Raw genomic sequence first — 19,587 nt, forward strand, 5'->3', positions numbered from 1 at the left:
GTACGGAGCCTGCTTGGGATTCTGTCTCCCTTTCTCTCTGTCCCTCCCCCTCTTGCTCTCTCTCTCTCTCTCTCCCTCTCTCTCAAATAAAAATAAACTTTGGAAAAATGAAACATTAAAAAAAAGAGAGAGAGAAAGAAAAGAAATTGACAAGCAACCTGAGCCTGAATGCCCATGCTCATTCAGGGATTAAGCCAACGTGTCCTTGTTGAGACTATCCTGTTTGACTAGCACTCCGCAAGATGCTACTGCGAGTGTGCACGTAAAAGCCCCGCCCCCTCTGTACTTAGGACTGAGTTAAGGAGTCTGGACTTTATTCAATAGGTGGCTGGGAACCTCTTTACTGAAAGTTTTTGTGTGGAGTGTGACATAAGCAAAACCGTTCCATGGGTAGCTCCATCTGGCATTGCTAAACACAAGCTCAGAGGGGAGACAAAGGGAAGTGGGAAACCACATCACATATCATCCAAACTTCTGAGACTGAAAAGCCGCATTATTAATAATTTTGCCAGGACCACAAGCATACATCAGGACTGTCCCAGGCAAACCCGGACTTCACAGCACCCCTGGGTGGAGACCACTGCAAGAGTGTAATTAAGTCTGAGAGGCTTAGGACAGAGGCAGTGAGATGACAAAAGATAGGAACTCTGCCTTCTTTCTACCTAACTGTACTCACAACTCTAGCCAATCCATGTACCCAGTGTCCCCAGGTCCCCACATCTCTTCCTCATCTGCTGGGGCCTCAGTCACAGCAAGAAAGAGGAGTTGAGTAGGAGGTGACGGTAATGACACTTCCTACTGTCTTCATCCACATCACGTCAGAGCCCAGTCTTTGCGCATCAGCACTACACTCCAGCAATAGTTATTTACATGGATTATCTCATTTAATTACAGCAATACAGATGGGGAAGGTATGCTTTACACAGATGTGTGGCCAGGACAAAGATGAGTGTGAATGGCTTTGTGCACAGTTAACCCCCCACCCCGGGCCTAAGGATGTACCTTCTGGGTTGTCTTTGTCCCTGTAGCTGATTGGTGCCCACTGCATACAGAGGCCAGGATGTTCAGATGCTACAGACACAGAAACATCAGCCTACTTATTGTCTGCTCAACGCCGTATGGCCTGGGCCTGTCTCTTTGCAAAGATCGGGACAGGATTCGCTTTCTCTTTCAATTGAACACTTAACCCTCAGCGACGAGATTCCAACCCATAACCCCACTGACTCCTCACGGTACTTGCTAAAAACCACCCTCACCAGTTTGCCTTTTTACTTTTCTTCTTTTCCTTAAAAATCTGAGCAGTATTTTCATCTCTTTCCCAATTCTAATATATTCCTTTAAAAAATAATCCTCCCCAAACCCCCACTGTATGTATGCCTCAGTTTCCACATCACAAATAAGAAATCCTGCTTCAGAAGATTCAGCCTCAGGTGGTGATGGTGATGTACGAAGAAGTCTCAGAGGCTAACGTGCTACCGTGACACAAGGCGACCTTACTTCTCCTACATTAAGCACCGCTCTTCCTTAACACCCTACAGCCTCAGTGCTCTCTCATCTGCCCAAACTCCTCACTCTTTTTGTTTCTAGCTGCCTCTCCAGACTCCTGAGGTGCGCCTGCTGCCTGTGCCAGCTCCTGCTTCGTACCCTGGGGAATCTCTCCCGCAGGTCTGGAAACCAGCAAGTGTCGGTGCCTGAACCAACGAGCTCATCACCACACTGAGGAAGCCCCTTCCTGTGGGCCAGGGGAACCCAATACAGAGCAAAGGATGAGAGGCCTGACTGCTAAGCCTCGCTGTCTCACTAGTTTAAGAACCTGACCAAGTACTTTCACCTTTTGAGCCCCAGTTTCTCTATCTGTTAGGGTTACAACAACCACCACTGTCTAAGTTCCCGTTCTGTACCACTGTGCTAAACTGTTCACTTACCTCTTCATATACAGGAATCATTATCCCATTTTATAGATGGGGGAAGTAAGGCCCAGAGAGAAAGGCCTGGATGAGAAAAGATAAGCACTCTGCTTACTGTTTGGCTAACTAGATTCACTCTCCCAGCCGGGCCATGTGGCCACTGTCCCCGTGTGTCTTCCTCATCAGCTGGGGTCTCAACCACGGTGTAATGCAGGTGAGTCCACCTGTTGTATCCTGGAATGTGGCCGCCAGCGCGAGCACCACCACCTTCATGAACATCGTAGCAGCTGAGCCGGGATCTGAACCTGACTCTAACCTAACCATGAACTTATTCTTTCCTAAGTTAGTCATTCAGAAATCATTTATTGGGCAACTACTATCAGACACTATTCTGGGCTCTGAAGATACAACAGCAAACAAAAAACATGAAGTCGCGATTCACACGCAAACAACAAAAATAGAACTTAAAAGAGCCCCCAGGTGAAAGAATATACTTAAAGTATGACAATTCGACGAAAAACAAGTCAGCGGTTACACCTAACCATTAACTTATAATACTCATAGTTACATATGCCTTGAAGTCTCACCGTGAGTACTGAGCTGCATCTAACATAATACCAAATACACAACAGGTACTAGGTAACGTTACTGCCTTTCCTCACTTTTAGGAAAACCCAAAACATAAAACTCTGAAGCGGTCAAAGAGATTCACGAAAGGGTCATTATTTGCAATATACGAAAATTAATGAGGACACCCCGAAGGTATACCAGTGCCGTTAGCTCAACAGATCATCAACTCACAAACAGTCCCGGAGCCTAGAAAAAGTGAAAGCTAAGGTGTTCGGTGCCACCTCCTGTCGAAGATAGGTTCCATGTAAAAGCAGATCTCTGCTCTGAAAACATCCCTGGGAACGCCAGAATTCATGCGTGTAACTGCATAAGCAGGCTGTAAAAATTTCACCTCCCCTCAATGTTTATGGGGGACCATACCGACTACTACCTAATGTCGGCAGGCCTTCACTTTGTTTCTATTTCTATCATTACAATTTTATTAAAACGTGTAAAAGTCTGTTAAAAAAAGGTTATTGGGGCCAAGGCTGCTCCCTGTGCACAGCATCCGATGGTATTTGATCCCTGACATCACTGCCTTTTCTAGTTTCTTTGTGTATTTTGCCTCTTCTGCATTTCTTTTCACACCCTCTGTTGGGGATGTAGGTTTCCCCCAAAACCTCAGGAGCCAGGCACTCCTGACCGCAGGACCCAAACAGACTTCAAACTAGCCCGAACTTTTGAGATGAATCACCAAAACATCCTTCTCTTAGGCAAAATGCTTTTTTCTTTCCTGTGTTCATCTATTGTAGAAGTTGTATTTTTAAGTGTTGAAAGGAAAGACATACTCATCCACAATCCCACCCCTCTCACATGTGAACTATCTGTCCTTTATCTGTGTTGCTGCCTGGTCTCATGTCCACATGTGCATATGTATGAACTATATCCCCAGTGAATGAACACACCCTTCATTTTTCCCTTAACATTCTATCATGCAGAGTTGTCTCATTTTGCTATAGCCCTCATACCTATCATTGATAGATGCCCAGTGTTCCCCTGAGCTAATATTCCTATTTTTATAGCGTCTTGATGAACAATTTGGTACATATTTTTTCTCTCTTTCAAATCATTTCTGGCGAGTCACTAGGAGAAGGAAAAGCAAGCATGTGGGCCTAGTAACTAGCTACGTGAGAATGGCCTGAATTCCAGCCTTAGCACTTACTAGTTGAATGGCTTTAGGCAAAGTCTCTAAACCTCCATGTCCCCTTGTGTAAAATGTGGAGAATGATAATCTGCCCACCCCATCTTAATGGTGCGAGATGTGGAAAGCATTTAGCATAGCGCCCAGCACAGGTTGAGTTCCGGAACCATTGTGATTCCCAAGTACCTGTCTGTGTCAGAGGCACTTCGTGTGTCTTAATGACAGTGTAGGTGTTAAGCACACAGACAGTGGAGCTCAACTGCCAGGTTCAAGTCTGATTTCCTTGCTGTATGACCTTGGGTGAGTGACTCAACCTCTTTGAGCCTCAGGATTTTTTTTTTTTAACCTGCAAAGTGGGGGTGCGAATAACAGCACCTCACGCAGTTTGCATGAGGTTTAAGTGAACAAGGCACAGAGAGTGTTTGCATGATAAGCACTATGCAAATCTTAGCTATTATAATTTTTACATCATGCCCACCCCCAAAGCCTGACACTCTAGTCTCTTCTGTTACCATTCCTTCGGTTTGACTCTTAGATGTTTTGGTACAGTGAAAAGCCTTGGAAGCCAGACGGACACTAATTCTGCTGCTCCCCTTACAAGTGACCAAGCTCTGCAACCCCAGACAAATTACTTAACCTCAAGATCCTCAATTTCCTTCATATATATATATATATATATATATATATATATATACACACACACACATATACATATATATATATATTAAAACAAACAAACAAAAAACTACCCCCTGAAGTTACTATGAGGATTAGGACAAATAATATAAGCTCCTTAAGAGCTGACTGTACCTTATTCACCCCACTGTTCCCTGCAATTAGAGCCTGGCACAGAACTGCAGATCTATGAGGAGAGGGCAGAAGGGAAGGAATTAATAACACCAGCACCATGCCTGGCACCTAGTAGGGGCTCAGAAGAGGGTCACCTCATCTGTAGTTAATCAAGGACTTGTTTGCATGGAGCCATGAGCCAAGTTTCCTAGAAAGCAAGCAAAAAGAGGCAGCGTTCTTCACACTATAATATCTTAAGTAAACATTTATTGAGCACTGACTTGTGCAAGACATCCTAGTGTATGCTTTGCACTGTGCTAAGAGCAGATAATGACAACACGGGAAAATCGTGAGAAACGAAGAAGTGTCAAACACGTAAAGTGAGGATGGAAAATATGTGCACTTTAGACACATGCGGTAGGTGAGTGCACAATGAAGCAAAGTTAAGACAGTCAGCTCTATGCAGGGGGGCGTGGGGGAGAACCACCAGCCCCTTCATTACAGCCCTATGTTTTTAACTAGTTTGGAGACAGACTGGTTTAAAGACATAACTGACCTCAGTGAGGACACTCTCACGATAGGAGCCAATGCATGTGACTGAGCCCCCGGAGGGGCAGTTTCGCTAAGAATGAACTGGGAAAGATCCCACCTAGCTCACAGGTTTACGGGATCATGTACTGAAAAAAACTGAACACAGTGCAGTGTGCATAAAATTTTCTTTTCTCCCCCCGTATGGGCCTTGTATCGGGGGAGAAGGCGGATCTTGGAAGCTACCAGGGCATCTTAAGAAGCGTGTGGCGCTCAAAGCACCTCTTGTTTATTGAGCTTTTATGCCATGCCAAGGCTCTGTGCCTAACCTGTTACATGCGTTACTTCGCTTAATCCTCACAATGCCGGGGTGCCTGGGTGGCTCAGTCAGCTGAGCGTCCAACTTTGGCTCAGGTCATGATCTCACAATCTGTGAGTTCGAGCCCCACGTCAGGCTCTGTGCTGACAGCTCGGAGCCTGGAGCCTATTTCGGATTCTGTGTCTCCCTCTCTCTCTGCCCCTCCCCCACTCATGCTCCATCTCTCTCTCTCTCTCTCTCTTTCTGTCAAAAATAAACAAACATTAAAAAAAAATTTAATCCTCACAATGCCATGGCCCCACTTTGCTGGCAAACAAACTGAGACTCGGAGAGGTCACCTCCCTTGTTGAGTCTGTACATCCAGCTTATGGCAAAGGGAATTCTCACCAAGCCTTTGGGATTCCAGAGCCATTAATGATTGTATCAGTGATTGTAAATTGTAACATGCTATGCGAATGCAAGGTGCTGTTATTTTAACACCATGGTTTTTATGCTGAACCTATTATGAGAAAGTCATATCTGTAAGTAAATAGACACTAAGCACCGATGATGTGCCGAAGATGTCAAATGTGCCAAAGTAACTGGCAGGCGGGGGATACCTACCCAGTGGTGGTGCCAGGATGAATTTAGAAGCTTGGAAAATGATTTGAGATGAAAGGCACACGTTGCACCCAGGTGCTCCCAAAGGAAGGAGCACCCGTGGGCGTCCTCAGTCAGCAGCCTGCTGCCAAAGTCACATTGAAGTCCCCAGAGCATCCAGACACCCACTGCCACCCGTGACAGTGTGCTCCAAAGAACTGCAGTGTGAACGGCTGCCCCCCCCACCCCCACCCCCCGTCCAGGATCAGGGATGACTGGACCTCCCGAACTTCTTTATGTAGAAGAGGAGTTGAGTTAGCATGGACATCTCTAAGGTTTTCCTTCTAACTCCAGGTGTTGGGAGGCGAGGAGGCAGCCTGGCTTCAAAATCAGAATAATCTGTGTTCAAAACCTGGCTTGACACTAGCTGTTTGGCCTGGACATGTTAACTAGGCTGAGTCTCAGTTTCCTCACCCGTAAAATGGGGATAACAATATCAAAGGGTCGACATAAGAATTAAATGAACTAACAAGCATGAGCATTTAGCACTGTGCCTGGAAAACATTATAAATTTTTGTTAATCTGCTACCCAGTTTCAAAAAGGGGGTCCCTTGGGGCGCCTGGGTGGCTCAGTGGGTTAAGTGTCTGACTACAGCTCAGGTCATGATCTCACAGCTCGTGAGTTCAAGCCCCATGTCGGGCTCTGCTCTGTGCTGACAGCTCAGAGCCCGGAGTCTGCTTCTGATTCTGTGTCTCCCTCTCTCTCTGCCCCTCTCCCACTCGTTCTCACTCTCTCTCAAAAATAAATAAACATTAAAAAAAATTGCTACAAAAGGGAGTCCCTTTAGTAAAAAAAAATAAAAATAAAAATAACTAACAATTTTGAAAATAACTCATTAAGTGAGCCTGACATCAATCACCAAAATGATTTCAACATAGTTTCTTCCTTCCCACCCATCTTCCCTCCATCTCTTCCTGCCTTCCTCTCCCCCGCCCCCACCCCGGTGCTTCCTTCATTCTTTCCTTCTCAAAAGTGATCTATATATCAATATATAGTCACCAGGTACTATCTACAACCATACAGCTTTGCTGGAGCTTTTTATTTGTTTGTGTTTTAGTCTCTCAATACCACAAAAACCTTTGAACAAAACACAGACCCATAGGGAATCCCGTTTTTTTAGGCTCCTCATCTCTGGGATCCCTCTGCATCCCTCCAGAACCTCCCCCACCCTCACCCCCACATGCACTTTCCCAGCTCTGCTCTGGATGAGGCTCCCTGGTGCCCGGTGCCTTCCTGCCAAGTAGGTCTCCCCGCTCCCAACACACCTCTTCAGCTGTGAACCCTGAGGTAGCTCAGGCAGAGAATGCCCCGAAGCCCAGGCACCCAGAAGAAACTCCAAAGAAGCAGAGAAATAATTCATTCTTCTAATCACAGCAAAGTTTTCAAACTTTAAAACAGGGCCTTGATTAGAAGAAAAGCTGCGTTTTTGTTTTGTTTTTTTTCTAAAAGCCTGGCATTTCTGAAAAGGTCCCCTACCCCAAGCACAGCAACCTAAAGACCCTGCCCACTGAGTTGAAAATAAAAGTTCATAGAGACCAAAGGCCCTCGCATAACAACCGCTCAACACTTTAGAAATCTTTCCAACGCTTGGAAGTTTCAACGTTTTAACTGAGGGTCTCCAGCCCTCTGGAATCTTCCTTCCGTGTAAACTCCCAGGCTAACGTTATTTTATTTTCTATGACGTCAAAGTTTTTATAGAGAATCTACATCACTTTTGTAAAAGGAGTCATCCAGTAGAAGAAATTAAGCTCCTAGAAACAGAGATAATATAGCCTTTTTAGTAGCTATATAAGGATGACACAGAACTAGTTAGTTTTCTTTTGGGTGGAACAAAAAACTATTGTAGAAGCATCCTAATCCCCCTCCCACTCCAGATTTATTATCAGCAGTGGAACTGAACCCCACAAAGAAAATTTGGCAAAATGTTTAAAGTAATCAATACGACCTCATAAATAAGTTTGAGTGTATGCCAATGGGCCCAATTCTGGAACTCTATAAAATCATAATCACTTCAGTAAGAACCTGGGCCTACCCGTGAGCATTTAGAATCAGTACTCAATTTAGAAATACATTATGCCCCATGTGAACATCCTACATATAGACTAATCATTCTGAAGAAGATGATGTGGGACTCAAAAAACCACTCATGCTCATGTTTTTTAAATGATAAATTCATTAACTGTAACATTCATAGAAACACCTCTGTCTTCTAAAGTCTAGTATTAGCTTGAAATGAGCTCACAGCAACCACAAGATTCAAAACAAACATGTTGCCATAATTTCCTTCACGAAATGCAGCTATGCCCCAAAATTTAGCTGCTGCTAGTGTAATTAGCAATCGCTAATCACTCTTCAGATTATTCAAATGGCAGTTCAAAATCTAGTTCAAGAGTAAGTTCGCTTGTGTTGACTGAGTGCATTTTCTCCAACAAGATGGATTCAGGGGATCAATGCTTATGAAGTGGTAATTCTCCATTCCGATTAAATAAAAATCTGCCATACTCATCAATCTCATTTAGGCTGCGTCTAAACAACACTGACCTTTAGCACAATTGGATAGTCAGAAAACACACAGGACACAAAGTGCTAACTAACCTTCACTGGGCTACAGCCTTTTCAAAGGCTTTCTTATTATCCCTTTAAATTAAAACAAGACAATCACGACAATCCAAATTCATCATGTCCAAGCTCACCTGTTTACTAATAATTATTGATTGCTCAGAAGCAGATTAAGCATAATTTTATGTGTTATGGGGGATTAACCAACCACAAAAGTGGAAACTACATACATATTTTGAGGTAATTCTGCTCTGAGGATGAGATCTAACACAGCAAAACCCAGATAATCTACTAGTACAGGTCAATCCAGTCTAGTCGCCTATATTTGGACCATATTTAGCTGAAAACATGATGGCTCAATTTCATTTCATTCTTTTCTGCTTTTTATAATACCCCTCTCTGTCTTTCTCTCAAAGAAAGTGGCTTAAAATTTCAAAAATTTTAACTTAAAAATCACAACGTAGGTAAAGATCACATTATAAAGACAGGAAGAGAACAAATGAACATTTTTTTTTTCTCCTTGCATTAAAAAATAGGCAAGGAAGGCAAAAGAACTAAAGTCTTTCTGTGCGTCTCACTCAACCGAGTTTCAGAGAGTGGTTCATCTGAAACAGAATTTTCCACTTCCTGAAAATCAAGTGCAAAATGGTTGTCTTTAAAACAGCAATGCCTAGAAGCAGGAAGGGGGCGGGGGGGGGGGGGGCGGGTGGGCAGGAACGGAGAACATAGGCCTTCATATTCCAGAACCAAAGGGTGTCAGGACCTGTGGAGGGGCCTCAGTCAAGGGTGTAGAACATATGTCTTCTCTGAGTGCTCCTTCCAGGATTCAAGTTCCAGCTACCAGGTTTTGCCTCTACAAAGACACATTTTCTACTCCCTTTAACAAACTGGACAACACAAGGATGAAAGCATCATAAGGGCACATGAGATGCCTTCTTCATGGGAAATGTCAGGGAATGAGAATGAACTTAATTCTTCGGTCTAAACTTTAGAAAAAAAGAAAAAAGACTTACCTTGACATTAGCACTGAGGCTGTCTACACAGTACAGACAACATCTAGGCATGCCGAAACGGTTTACATTTGTTTCAGGATTCTTATCCCCCTTTCCCAACTAGACACACAAACTAGGCATAGGAAGACTAGGTAATTATTTTTAATAATAAAATGTGCCGTTACTGAGCATGCATTCTTCATGTCCATGATCTCATTCTATTCTCCTAACCCTGGAAAATACTGCGTAGACGCTTTCACAAAGAAGAAAACTGAGAGCCTGGGGAAGTTGGGTCATTTGCCCTGGGTCACACAGCTAGCAAGCAGCTGAGCTGGGACTTAAACTTTGGTCTATATTGACGGCAAACCTCATGTTCTTTTCATTAAGTCAGACCACATTCACCTCCAGTCACATGTTAACACGTCTGTGGATGACTTCTACCTGCAATATACTGTTTGTTCAGTCACCTAAAGGCTATGTATATTCACCCATGACCTAATGGCTTCTATCTTATTAGTTTAATCTTGCAGAGGTATGTCTGTGTGCAATGAAGCAAGCTTTGACATTCTTAGGGACAAAGCAAATGTCCCAAATGAATCCCAAAGAAAACTGAAATACATTTCACACCTGTAGTAAAGATGTGAATGCTTTATCTCCTGATTTTTGCCAACAGTTAAAAATTTTGTCTCCACAGTTTAATGGACTATCCTGCCACTCTCATTTGTGGAGAAAATAGCAAGTCCTTTACTTTCACTAAAATCATACATGCTTGCGACGCCTGGGTCACTCAGTCAGTTAGGCGTCCATCCCCTGCCCTGATTTCTGCCCAGGTCATGAGCTCATGGTTCATGGGACTGAGCCCCTCACTGGGCTCTGCGATGACAGCAGGGAGCCTGACTGGGATTCTCTCTCCCTCTCTCCCTTTCTTTCCCCCTCCTCTCAAAAGATATAAACTTTAAAAATAAAATAAAATGATACAGGCTTTATTGGACACCCTTTCCAACACAACTCTCTCCTTCACTAAAGATGAAGGAGAAAGAGAAGAAGGATAAAGAGAAGAAAAAGTAGAATAAGGAGTAGGAGGAGAAGGGGGGAGGAGGGGGAGAGGGAGGGGGAGGAGGAGGAGGGGGGAGGAGGGGGAAGAGGGGAAGGAGAAAGAGGAGGAGAATTCATCAGTATAGCCTTACAACTAAGAGTGTGGACACTCGTAGATGAGGCCGCCTGCTCCCTTCATGGGTATCCTTCCACTGCATATAATGGGGTAGATCATAACAGTACCCATAACATGTTTTAAAATACAACTAATAATGCATTTAAAGCACTTAGCTCATACCTGGCATGTGAAAGGCACTTAATAAACTTTTAAAAACATAAATAAAAAGCTAGATTTAGCACCGGGATTCTGCACCAGGGAAGTCAGGTGCTCACAGTGAAGATCGATAACGCTCTCCGGGCAGCCCAGCTTCTAAAGCTCAGAAACTCACTGAACACTTTAGCTTCTAGCTTTAATTTTTGTCTTTAGCCTATTGGTTTCCCCACTTAAAATGTGAATAATAACCGTTCCTTCTTTATAGGGTTGTTGTGAGCATTACGTAGACAATGCACTTAAATAAAAATGCTTAGTGGCAAAGTGGAGACATGTATTGACTATATGTTACCTATGGCCATCTTCACATTTCATACAAGAGCCCTCTCAGATGCTTAGATCAGTTCCATAAGAAAACTGGGGCTCAGCAACAGTAAGCTTCCAGATCAAGGGCATCCAGCTTTATGGGGCACCCAGAAGGCAGCAACCTTCCTATCACCATGCTCTACCTTCTTCCCCCCAATAATGCTTTCTTCTTCATTGTGCTTATCACTCACTGAAATTAACTATTTTTTGTGTGTTTACTTGTTTGTCTATAATTTATACTCCATAGGAGCACTGCTGGCGCTTTTGTTAAACCCAGCATCCAGCAGAGTGTCTGGCACAAAGGAGGCATGTAGTTTTCTTGAATGAAGGAAACAAGCTAAAATGTGTCCAAAATCATCATTCAACCACTATGATACACTGCCTCCCATCACTGCCATCAGTTAAAACCCTCTCCAAATGCAGAATCACAAGACTCCTTCAGAGAGGTTTTCTCTGGGGTCCAAGACTGAAACTTTCCATGACTCTCCACTTCTGTCCATACGTTTCCCTTCTCACCAAGTGAGATTCAAATCCATCTCAAGGCCAGAGGCGTAACCAAGCCCTGCCAGGCTAGTAGTCAATCAGGGTCCACAAGAAGTGGGCTGCATGGGGCGAGGGAACAGGCTTTCCCAGTCTGGTGTCATACAAGCTGTAGCCCCACACAAGTTCCAGACCCTCTTTCATCCTACAAAGGGACAACAGAGAATTACGCTAAGACTTAAATGGCTAGTGCGCGAAAAAGTGCTGGGCTGACTCATGGTAGGTATTGACAAGGGAGCCCATCCTTTCCTTCAGGCTCCAAGAGGAATCTATTTCTGTGTCCCTTAGCACCCTGACCACTCTCAACCTGCCCATGCCTTCCCTTGTCAAACACATTGCAAAGTCCTTGAAGGCAGAGACTGTGTGTCCTTATCCATTCTGCCACCCAGCAGGTGCTCAGTGAATGAGACTGAATAAAAATCCCCCGATAAATTCACACAAACTATTTTCTTTTACTTTTACCTGACACTTCCAAATCACCTGTCTCTGAGTTCATTCTCTCTCCCCTCACCTTCATAAAATTGCAAAGATATCTCAAATAGAGTAGAAGGGGCAAAAACATCAGACATTTCCTGCAACCTTTCCATTCTGCGGAGCTCTGGAGGGGCAGCCTGAAGAGTGTCCCAAATGACCTGCAGAACACCTAGGGTGGGCTCTCAGGGGCCTGTGCAAGTGGAGACCTGTCTGGCACTCCATGTTGTGATGTCACAATTCTGTGCCTTCTCGGTCTTTTTCACGCAGACACCAAGGCTAGCAAACACACCAACCTGACTTAGAATCACCACCTTACACTGCTAGAAATGGAAGAGAAACCCTGTGTTTGATGCGGGTCACATTTACACCTCTCTCATGGAGTGCTTGTGAGGACCAGTGTCCGTAAAACTACTTTACAAAGTACCTGGCTTTGTACTCCGATTCCACAGACGCAGTACAGGCGTGTAATTGTATGGAAAAAGTTTAGGTGGACCATAGCAATCTTTACATCCAATTCATTCAACTATAGATGAGGCAACGGAGTATCAGAGAAGGGCTCCTCTGCTCAAATTATCACCAGGAGGGGTGGCTAGGCGTGAGAAGACCCTCACTTCTAAAAGCTTGAGCAAGGGAGGTCAGAGTCTGGTTTTCCTTTGATGGCAACATTTCTCTAGGCTGGCCAGCGTGCATACCTCTCCCAGGTATGTGAAGGTCTGTGATGCTGGTCTCATCATCTAGAGGCATTTCAGTGCTTCCTAAACGGACGCTGGGTACAGCCCCCCCCCCCCAGTTCAGTGTCTTAAGGAATGCACCTTAGGTGTAATTAAGAAAGGAAATTATAGGCCTTTAAAAGTGGTTATCCAAGGCTCTTCTTGACTCTCAAAATCCTAATAGATGATTCATCAAAATATTTTAGGTTATTAGTGTGGAGAGAGATGCACTAATTGTACAGTGGGTCACAGTTCAGATAGTGGTAACCAGCTCACATATGCTTCCTGGATTCTATCGTAAAGAGGTTTACGAGTAATTATCAGAAAATCCCAGACTGTAAGCTGCCTAAGCCTTCATTTTACAGACAATGAAAATTAATCTAAGAGAGGCTATAAGATTCACCTAAAGTAACATTAAAAGCGGCTGAGTCAGAATTGTAACTCGGAGCTTTTTCCCACTGTACAAAGGAGGGGGAAAATGGATAGGAACTCCCTGCTCCTCTGTCCTCAGATTTCTGAGCAGGCAACTCCTTCTCTTCTCTTTCCGGCCTAATCCTATCCCCTCAACCTTTTAAGATTCGATTTGAGAAGGAAGGATGAGAAATGCATCCTGGGTGACCCACGTGTCCTGAGGAAGAAAAGCCAGGACCTTTCACGTTGGTGAGAGTGTGGCTCAAGGAGGGAGGTGGGCACCCTGCCCAGCTGGCGCCTAACCCTCGGGATGGGGAGTCAGGCTGTAGGACAACCAGGTGAGGAGGAGTGGGAAGAAGGGCACACAGGTGAGCCTAGAAAAGGTGTAGCTGCTGGAGAGAAATTAGAGACCTCAGTGCCTCTGGGGAGCAGGTCAGTCTAGCGCTCACAGAGCGGCAGGGAGGCCCGAGCAAACTCTCTCCAACTCGCACCAGGTCCTTTGTTGTCGGTCTGTGCCTCTGGCTCCCGCTCATGCCCTCCGGTCCCCCGCCCCCCCATGAAGTCACCCCAACTGCACTCATAATATTTTGCTTTGCGCCGGGTCTGTTTTCCACCACCAACTTCCAGCGGTCACCATGGCGACGCGCCGGGGAGGGGGGGCGGGCGCGGCTAAGGAAATCCTCCGGCCTAGCCGCCCGGCGGCCCCTACCAACTTTTCCAGGTCTCTGGGTCCTGCAGGCCGGGTGGGAAAGCGCGCTGTCACGGCCGCCGGGCGGAGTCGCTTGCGGAGCTCCCCGGACCCGGCCTGAGAGCCTCGTCCGCGCGGGCGAGGGCTGCTGCCACTGGCCTGGGGACCCCAAGACCACGCAGCTCTCACTTGACCCTACTTCCAAACTCACGGACGCCGGCGCTTTGGCAGGTGGCGAGGGTGGGGACGCGCATGCCCCCTCGCCGGCCACGCACACACACACACACACACACACACACACACACGAACATACACACGCCCGGGGAGGGAGAGACCGTCTGATTTGGGTCCAAGAGCAAAGGGCGGACCCCCGGCCCTTTGCTCCCTCGAGCCCGCAGACGTGGTCCCCGGGCGGGAGACGGTAGCTCCTAACCGAGCTCCGCAGATGGGAGCGGGAGGAAGAGGCCCGGGTTCTGTTCCGACCAGGGCGCTCTCTGCCCCAGGGGCCCCAAGCCAGGGCGACTGAACGTCCCCACCTGGGGGCCAAGGAGCCAGGTCGGGGCCTTGTGCTGAGCCGGGGCCCGTAGACGAGCGTGACTTCCCGCCGTTGTGGCCCGTGGTGCTCAAATCCGACTCCAGGGGTACTTCGGCCGCCCCAACTCTGGATACTGGATTTCGGGGCAGAAAGTGGTAGAGACGGAAGTTTCTAATTCGGGCTGGGCGGTGCCCCTCTCTAAGGCGCCATCCCGTTTAACAAGAAACAACCCTTCTGTTGCGTAGCCGACCGACCCCGCCCCGGGCCACCTGGCACAAGTTCTCGGTGGCCTAAAATTCTACCTACTTTTCTCCCTCGTTCTCGAATTCCCGGGTACCTTGAGGAACCGAGCGACGCTCGCTTGGGCAGGGCAGCCGGGTCCGGACCCACCGGGCCGGGCACGCGTGGCGGCCGCGCTTGGCTCACGAGGGGAGGGTGGGCCCCGCGCTGGGTGCTCGCTGGTGCGCGGCGTGCTGCGGCGGCGGCGACGGCGCCGGCCGGGAGGGGCGTGCGCCCGCCCCAACCGCAAGCTGCGCACGGGCCGGACGGCGCGTCGACGGCCTCACGCGCGCGCCTGCGGCCTTCGCCGTCCGCCCGAGCCCCGCTGCGCCGCCAGTCTCCCGGGAGAGGGGCTCCGCTTTGTCGCGCTCCGCCGCGAGCGCGCGGAAGGCCCAGGAGGCGCGCGCCGGCGCGCCGGCCTCCCCCGACGGGGCCATTGTCTTAGCCCCGCACTTGAGGAGTATTTGGGGAAAACTGGAGGAATATATTACCGACTCGGTGCGCGGAACAAAGGGGCGCGTTTCCGCAGGTCACGCTGAAGTGGCCCCGAGGCAGACCACTAGAGCCCCGGCCCCTGCAAAACTGTTCTCCCGTGCCGAAGGCACTTTGCGGGGATTTTCCTTTTAAGAGTAGGGGACGGAGGCCTGGCTCCCCGGCCTCACTGATCTGGACGCTCCCGACTTCGCCCCAGCACTTGCTGCGAATCGGTTGTTGGAGCCCTTTCAGAATGAAATATTAAGTAATAACACCCGTGGTTCCAGTCGCACGCAATCTGCTGGAAAGGGAGCAGAATCGAACTGCTCCCGGGAGCGCTAGGCTCCGCTAGCGGGGAGAAAGGACCTTTACATAACAAGGGAAACGCTGAAGAAAAGCTAATTGGATTAAGTTCTCTGGAAGGGAGGTGAGGGGAGGCTCCTGGACCGGACCGCGCGACGCTGCATTTCCCTCGTCGTCGGTTTTGCAACTCCGAGTGAAATGTCACCTGGTGCGCCGCGTGTCATTTCCTTCACGCTGCCAGCTCCCAGAACTTTTTATTTTGATTTCAGGACGGCGATCTGGGGAGGTCTCCGATTTTCGAAAACAGGGAGGGGAGCGGATGTGGAAAAGGTTGCTGTTTCAGAACCAGTTTGGGGTGTCTGCAGTTGGAGTAAAAGTGACCAGGTGCCTCCGCGACCACCAGCTACATCGAAGACAGAAAACAGAACGTTTCCACAACCCCACAGCTCTACCCCAGAACGCACAAGAAGTTCCAGTCGTGTGGACAGGGCAGTTAAAACCCCCCAACTGGGTCTTGGCGGGTGTGGGGTGCCGGGAGACCCCAAGTCCCTACGTGAGCCCCTTGTGAATAGTTGACCACAAACAATGCAGACATAGGTTTAATTTTGTTCAGAGATGTTCGCCTCTAAATTTGGGGTGGCCGGGAGGTGAGTAGTGGCGCAAACCCTTGACATAAAAATATAGAGGGAGGGGCTCTTTTCCTTCTGTGGTGCCTTCTTTACCGACAGCAGAGAGTACGCAGGCAGGGCCCGCCACTACCCGCAGCCGGGCTCGTGCGGCAGGAGACGCCTCTCCTTGCCTAGGTTATCTTCTGTGGGAGGGAAGACCGCGGGGCTCAGCCTTTCCCCACTCCCAGGGGGCCCACACCCACTCAGCGAGAGAGGGACTTGGCTCTTGGGATCAAAGATAAGCCCTGGAAAAACCGAAGATCCCCCTGACCCGAGGGGGTGGGTATCCTGGCCAGCAGGGCCTCTGGCAGAAGCCTGGAGGGGCTGGAAATCGCTGCGTGGACCGAAGAAAGACCATCTGGGTCGAGGCCCGGATGACCCCTACCCCCACCCAACATGCATTTCCAGCCTGCTTCGGAGGGAGGTGGGGAAACATTCTGGTGGTGTTTATTTGCTCCAAGGAAGGGACGCGTGTGTGTTAAGGGATGCAGAGGCTGGAAGGCACTTGTTGCTCCGCGCTGCAAAGCCCAGCCACAGATGCTCCGAGGCACGGTCCCCAGCATCTCGTTAAGCTGCCGCCTCGGCCCAGGCTGCGCTCACCGCCCTGCCTCTGCCTCTCCCCAGGCTTACCTCCCCCCAGAATCCCCAAGGCCGCATCCGGCTGGTGTGGACTGGTTGGGGACTGCAGTTGGGAATTCGGGGGTGGGGGGGCTTCCAGAGAACTTCTTCCACCTGGAAGGGGCGTAGGGAGCATTGCTTAGATCTACAAGTTTGGCGGCTCGTCCAAGGTGCTAGAAGTGGAAGGTGGAGAAAGTTCTACTGGAGAACGGAGACGCTGGGCTTTTTCGTTGTAAGAGACTCCTTGGTTTCCCTCCTCAGTTGTTACGGATTGCCGCGACCCCAAAACCTGACGCCCACAGCCCCCAAAGTACCTAGCGGTTTGCAGACCCGGACGCCAGGCCTCGCCGGCCGCACTGCGTCCTGCCCCCCTTGCAGCAGAGTTACAGCCGCGCAGCGGAGCGCGTGGTCGGATGCCCCTTCCGGGCAAGGAGGTTACACCCCGCCTCGGACGGCCCGGGGCTCCCACCTCCCGACCCCGCGCGGATTCCCTAGGACCACCGTGTTCGCCGCCGCCACTCCCTCCAGCTGCGCGTCTCCACCAGTCGGAGCCTCCGTCCCCACCTCCCAGGCGCTGTGCGAAGCCTTCGCCCTCCCCCGCCTCTGGGGAGTTCCGCTCGGCTTCCTGGCCCTAGCCACCAGCCTCAGAGCGCACCGCTATTCCCGGGCCCCCAAACCCGGGGGAGGAGCCGGGCCGGGGAGGGGGCGGTCGGCCCGCAAAGTTTCTGCGAGCGGCACCTCGAGCTCGCCGCGAGCCAGAGAATCTTTACGTAACTTTGTGTTCGGGGCAAGCAAAAGCGCGCTCCTCAGCGCGCGCGCGCACACACACTCACACGTTTACACAATCACACGCTTACACACACACACACACACACACACACACACACACACACACTTCCACGTATCCACTTACATCGCACATCGCGACGGACTGAAAACTTGTGCACGCTCTCCGTTATTTCCTAGGGTTCCACTGTCAAGTTGAGCCTTCTGAAGTTTTTGCAACTCTTTCTGAAGTTCCCCTTCTCCCTTTTCTCCCCCCACCCCCATGTCTCCCCCCAACCCCCACCAGTAGGACTGACCTGTGGAATCCATGTCGGGTTCCTCCAGTAACCCACAATGCATGCTCTTCCCATGGACAGCACGGGCGCCCCCCAAAAGTCCTGAGGTTTGGGGATCCCCTGTGCTAGAGATGCCCAGGGAGGAAGGGAGTGAGGAGAGAAAGAGACGTAGAGAGAGAGTGCAAGGGCGAAAGGATAGAGGAGGAAAGGAAAAGGAAGAGAAAGAAGAAAGAAAAGAGAAGAAAGAGGAGAGGGAGAGAGAGAGAGAGCAGGGAGAGAGCGCAGAGAAGGGGGAGAGAGAAAGAGCGAGCGAGTGAGGGGACACTCAGTAATCCAGCCGGGCAAAGCCAAACCCGTCAAAATGTTTGCGGATGTTTCATGGGAAAAAGCATCATTTTATAGGAGCCCCGATGGGAGCAATGTCATTGATAGGCCAGCCGGCCTGATGAATGGCCGCTCGTCAGATGGGGCCGTGGCGAGGCGCACTGTGAAGCCCATTGTGGGCCTGTTTTGAATAAGAAAAGCCGCCTCCGAAAAGGGGGGCTCAGAGCGACGCAATCCCAGCCCTCCGACTTCCCCCTTCTATTATAGCATTAGCAACGTTTTTCTTATTTAAAGTTCCAGAGGCCTTCTCCAGCCTTCGCCCGGCACTCATTATAGGCGAAATCAAAATTGGCTTAGATGTGGCCCCCTCCTCCCTCCCCACCCCTCCCCCATCGGGCCGGGCGGGGCGGTGGGGGGGGGGCGGCGGCAGGGGACTTCGGGGAGCCTGGGGAGTCGCCTAAGCGGCCACGAGTGGGCCCCACTCCTTTTCCTCTCCTCTTGTGTCCCCCCCCTCCCGGTTCGGTCCCGGGTCAGATTTTGAGTGGGGGCCCTGGGAATGCGGGAGGAGGTATGCCTCGACTTCCTTCCACGCGGATCCGCGGACACGCGTGGGGGAGTGGAGCGAGCTGAGGGTGAAAGGTGTGTGTGGGGGGGGGGGGGGAGACATAAGACCCCAGCCCCTGGTGACGAGGCCGCCAGGCAGGGAGGATGTGAGGGGCTGACTCGTCTCCTCCAGAACTTTCTGTCTTCCTCTGGATTTATCCATCTCCTTCACTGGGTCTCTCCCCTTTCCCTGCATCTCTCTCCTTCTCTGCTTCTCTCCCCGTCTCTGTCTCTCACTCTGTCCTTCTCCCGGCCTCTGTGTCCCTCTATTTCTCCTGTTTTGGCTGCCTATCTTTCTGTCCAGCCCCTGCCCCCACGTCTCTTTGTCTCTCCCTAGGACTCTGCCCCTCTGTCTCTATCCCCCTTGGTCTCTCTGACACCCCCCTCCCCGCCTCTTCCCGTAACTCTGTCAGTCTGTCTGTGTCCCAGACCCTCCCTCCCCGCCTCCCTCCCTCCTCCCGCCCTCGCCTCCGCCCCCCAGCCGGCCGCGAAGTTTGTGAGAAGACCGGCGTCCAAGTGGGGACGCGGTTTTCCCAGGGACCCCCTCCCCGGCTGAGTTTAAAGTGCAGAAAGAGGGGGGGGGGGCGAGGAGCTGGGGGGCTGGAAGTGGAAGTGGGGGGGCAGGCTGCGTCTCCGCGGGCCCCGATAAAGTGGCCGTTCGCGGGCCGGCAGCGCTGTGATTAGAATATGAATGGGGCTCGGCAGGCGGAAGAGAAAGGCGGATTACCCCGGGTGCTTTGACC

At 49.7% G+C, this 19,587-nt stretch overlaps 1 protein-coding gene across 3 annotated transcripts in view; it reads right to left on the reverse strand.

The window, feature by feature from the left end:
- The window catches only part of RFX4 (regulatory factor X4), a 166,110-nt gene extending 147,723 nt beyond the window's left edge, over positions 1-18,387 (reverse strand). Inside the window, exon 1 of one of the 3 annotated variants that reach the window (XM_086712458.1) lies at positions 17,939-18,387. In XM_086712458.1, the coding sequence (XP_086568584.1) occupies positions 17,939-17,981 (43 nt within the window). In that variant the 5' untranslated portion in view covers positions 17,982-18,387. The remainder of the gene's footprint in view (positions 1-17,938) is intronic. The other 2 variants (XM_086712457.1, XM_086712459.1) reach the window with 2 other exon arrangements.
- Between the last annotated feature and the right edge of the window lie 1,200 nt (positions 18,388-19,587).

Source organism: Puma concolor, chromosome B4, assembly GCF_028749965.1.
Source record: "Puma concolor isolate L17-30 chromosome B4, mPumCon1.1.hap2, whole genome shotgun sequence".
Lineage (NCBI taxonomy): Eukaryota > Metazoa > Chordata > Mammalia > Carnivora > Felidae > Puma > Puma concolor.